This window comes from Camponotus vicinus, unplaced genomic scaffold (assembly GCF_025532165.1).
Source record: "Camponotus vicinus isolate PSW18456_S1 unplaced genomic scaffold, iyCamVici1.0 SCAF_14, whole genome shotgun sequence".
Lineage (NCBI taxonomy): Eukaryota > Metazoa > Arthropoda > Insecta > Hymenoptera > Formicidae > Camponotus > Camponotus vicinus.
The window spans coordinates 10,196,539-10,198,546 of record NW_028141950.1 but is presented as its reverse complement, the minus strand read 5'-3'; the positions used below and the strand labels follow the sequence as shown (position 1 = coordinate 10,198,546).

The following is a 2,008-nucleotide window of genomic DNA, read 5'->3' as shown; positions in this document are numbered from 1 at the left end:
AGAGCGCGCAAGGTCAAAGTCAAGACCTTGTGCCCCTCTTCCGATAAGGAGAAGAGAAAATCTGGAGATACAATGTCCATGACAGAGGGAGAAGATTCCAGCCCGCAGGATGATAAAGTTCCTACAGGCAAATCTTAATCACGCCCGCCAGGCACTTGACCTATTCCTACATGCTCTGGCGGAGCGTAACTGTAGATTAGGGATCGTCGCCGAGCCGTACAGGGTGCCTGAAAATCCCACCATGTGGATGGCGTCCCTGAGTAGCAGAGCGGCGATACTATGGAGGACAGCCACAAACGCCCCCCCGCAATAGAGGCAGGGGAGGGGTTATGTGACCGTTAAATGGGGGCGCATCGCCGTGACAAGTGTATACTTGCCTTCTAGGCAGTCTATCGATCTCGCCCTGTTTTCGAGAAGGTTGGACTGGATGGGGGAGTGCATCAGAAGACTGCTCCTCCTTTCGTGTCCGGTACTGGTAGCAGGGGACTTCAATGCGAAATCCGCATTATGGGGTTCCTTGCGACCAGATAGAAGGAGCGAGGTCTTCACAGAGTGGGCGGCGAAACTCAGCCTGTGCATCATGAACACAGGCACGAGGAGCACCTGCGTCCGGCCGCAGGGCGAGTCCATCATCGACTTGACGTGGGCGGACCCCTCGGCCGCGTGCCTAATCAGGGATTGGAGGGTGGTGACGGACACAGAATCGTTATCGGATCATCGATATATCGAAATGGTGGCCGCCCCCACCCACAGAGAGGTGCTCATCCGCCGCCAAGAGGCGAAGGTGAGGTCACGGCGATGGGCCCTTAAAAAGATTGACGAGGACGCCTTCAAGGCCTCCATCCTTGCGGCTCTGTGGGAGAGGAAAGGGGGAGGGGCGAAGAGGGAAGTAGCCTCGCAGAAGAGGTAGAATGGATCCGGGGAGTAATGCAAGATGCATGCGATGCATCGATGCCCCGGGTCTACCCCTCTCCCAGGAGATCTGCCTACTGGTGGACGGAGAAGATTGCCGATCTCAGGCGCTCCGTCCGAGCAGGCAGATCAGTAGACAAGGCTCGCAGAGCCAGAAATGCAGCCGGAAGAGCCGCAAGGATCGAGGAGGCGCTGGAGGCATACAGGGTTGCCCGAGCCGCCCTTGTGGCGGCAATTAGGAGAGAGAAGGCCAGCCCCCCCCCCCCCCGGCAGCAGTGTCGTCTGTTACGCCGACGACACACTAGTGCTTGCTGGGGGATAGACCTGTGGGGAGGCGACCACCAGGCCGGAGATCGCCCTGGAGAGTGTGGTGCGCTCGAGGGGTGCGATAGGGATCCTGGGGTTGGAGGTGGCGGCCAGAAAAACCGAGGCCGTGGTCTTCCGCGGCGCGAGGACTGGTCCGCCGTCTCCAACTCTCATCCGGGTAGGTGAGGCTCGCGTCCAGGTTGGGGGGAAGATTAAATATCTTGGACTCCAACTGAACGCGACCTAGTCCTTCGGCGAACACTTTCGCTGTCTGGCTCCGAGAGTAGAAGGAGTGGCAATGGCCTTATGCCGGCTGCTCCCGAATCTCGGAGGACCGGGCGGAAGGGTTTGCCGAGTATACGCCGCGGTGGTGAGTTCGGTGGCCTTGTACGGGGCCCCTGTGAGGGCCAACGACGTAGTGGCCACCCGCCGGCTGAGAGACCTGCTATGCAGACTCCAGCGGCGGATGGCCATCGGGGCGGCCAGAGGCTACCGGACGATAAGCCACGCTGCGGCGACGGTCCTGACCGGGATGCCATCGCTGAATCTCGCGGCCCGAATGTACAGTAACATGTACAGGAGGGTCCGCAGGATCCGGGATAACGGGGCGGAAATCACCGGCAGGATCCGTCGCGTAATTAAGGACCAGGCTCGACGGTCCATGGTCCTCGAGTGGCAGAGGTCACTCGAGGACCCGCACATCGCGGGGAAAAGGACTGTCGAGGTCATACGACCCTTTCTACCCGAATGGATAGAAAGGGTCAAACGAGGGGTATCACCTACCGGATGA

General features: G+C 59.8%; 1 protein-coding gene across 1 annotated transcript; it reads left to right on the top strand.

Moving 5' to 3' along the window:
• Positions 1–1,516: 1,516 nt before the first annotated feature.
• Positions 1,517–2,008, top strand: LOC145964829 (uncharacterized). Its single transcript, XM_083087990.1, has one exon. It carries the CDS (start codon positions 1,517–1,519, stop codon positions 2,006–2,008), a length of 492 nt encoding a protein of 163 aa, XP_082944116.1.

Bases quoted from the DNA above. Each gene is read 5' to 3' on its own strand.
- LOC145964829 (XM_083087990.1), top strand. From the start codon at position 1,517: ATGGCCTTATGCCGGCTGCTCCCGAATCTCGGAGGACCGGGCGGAAGG.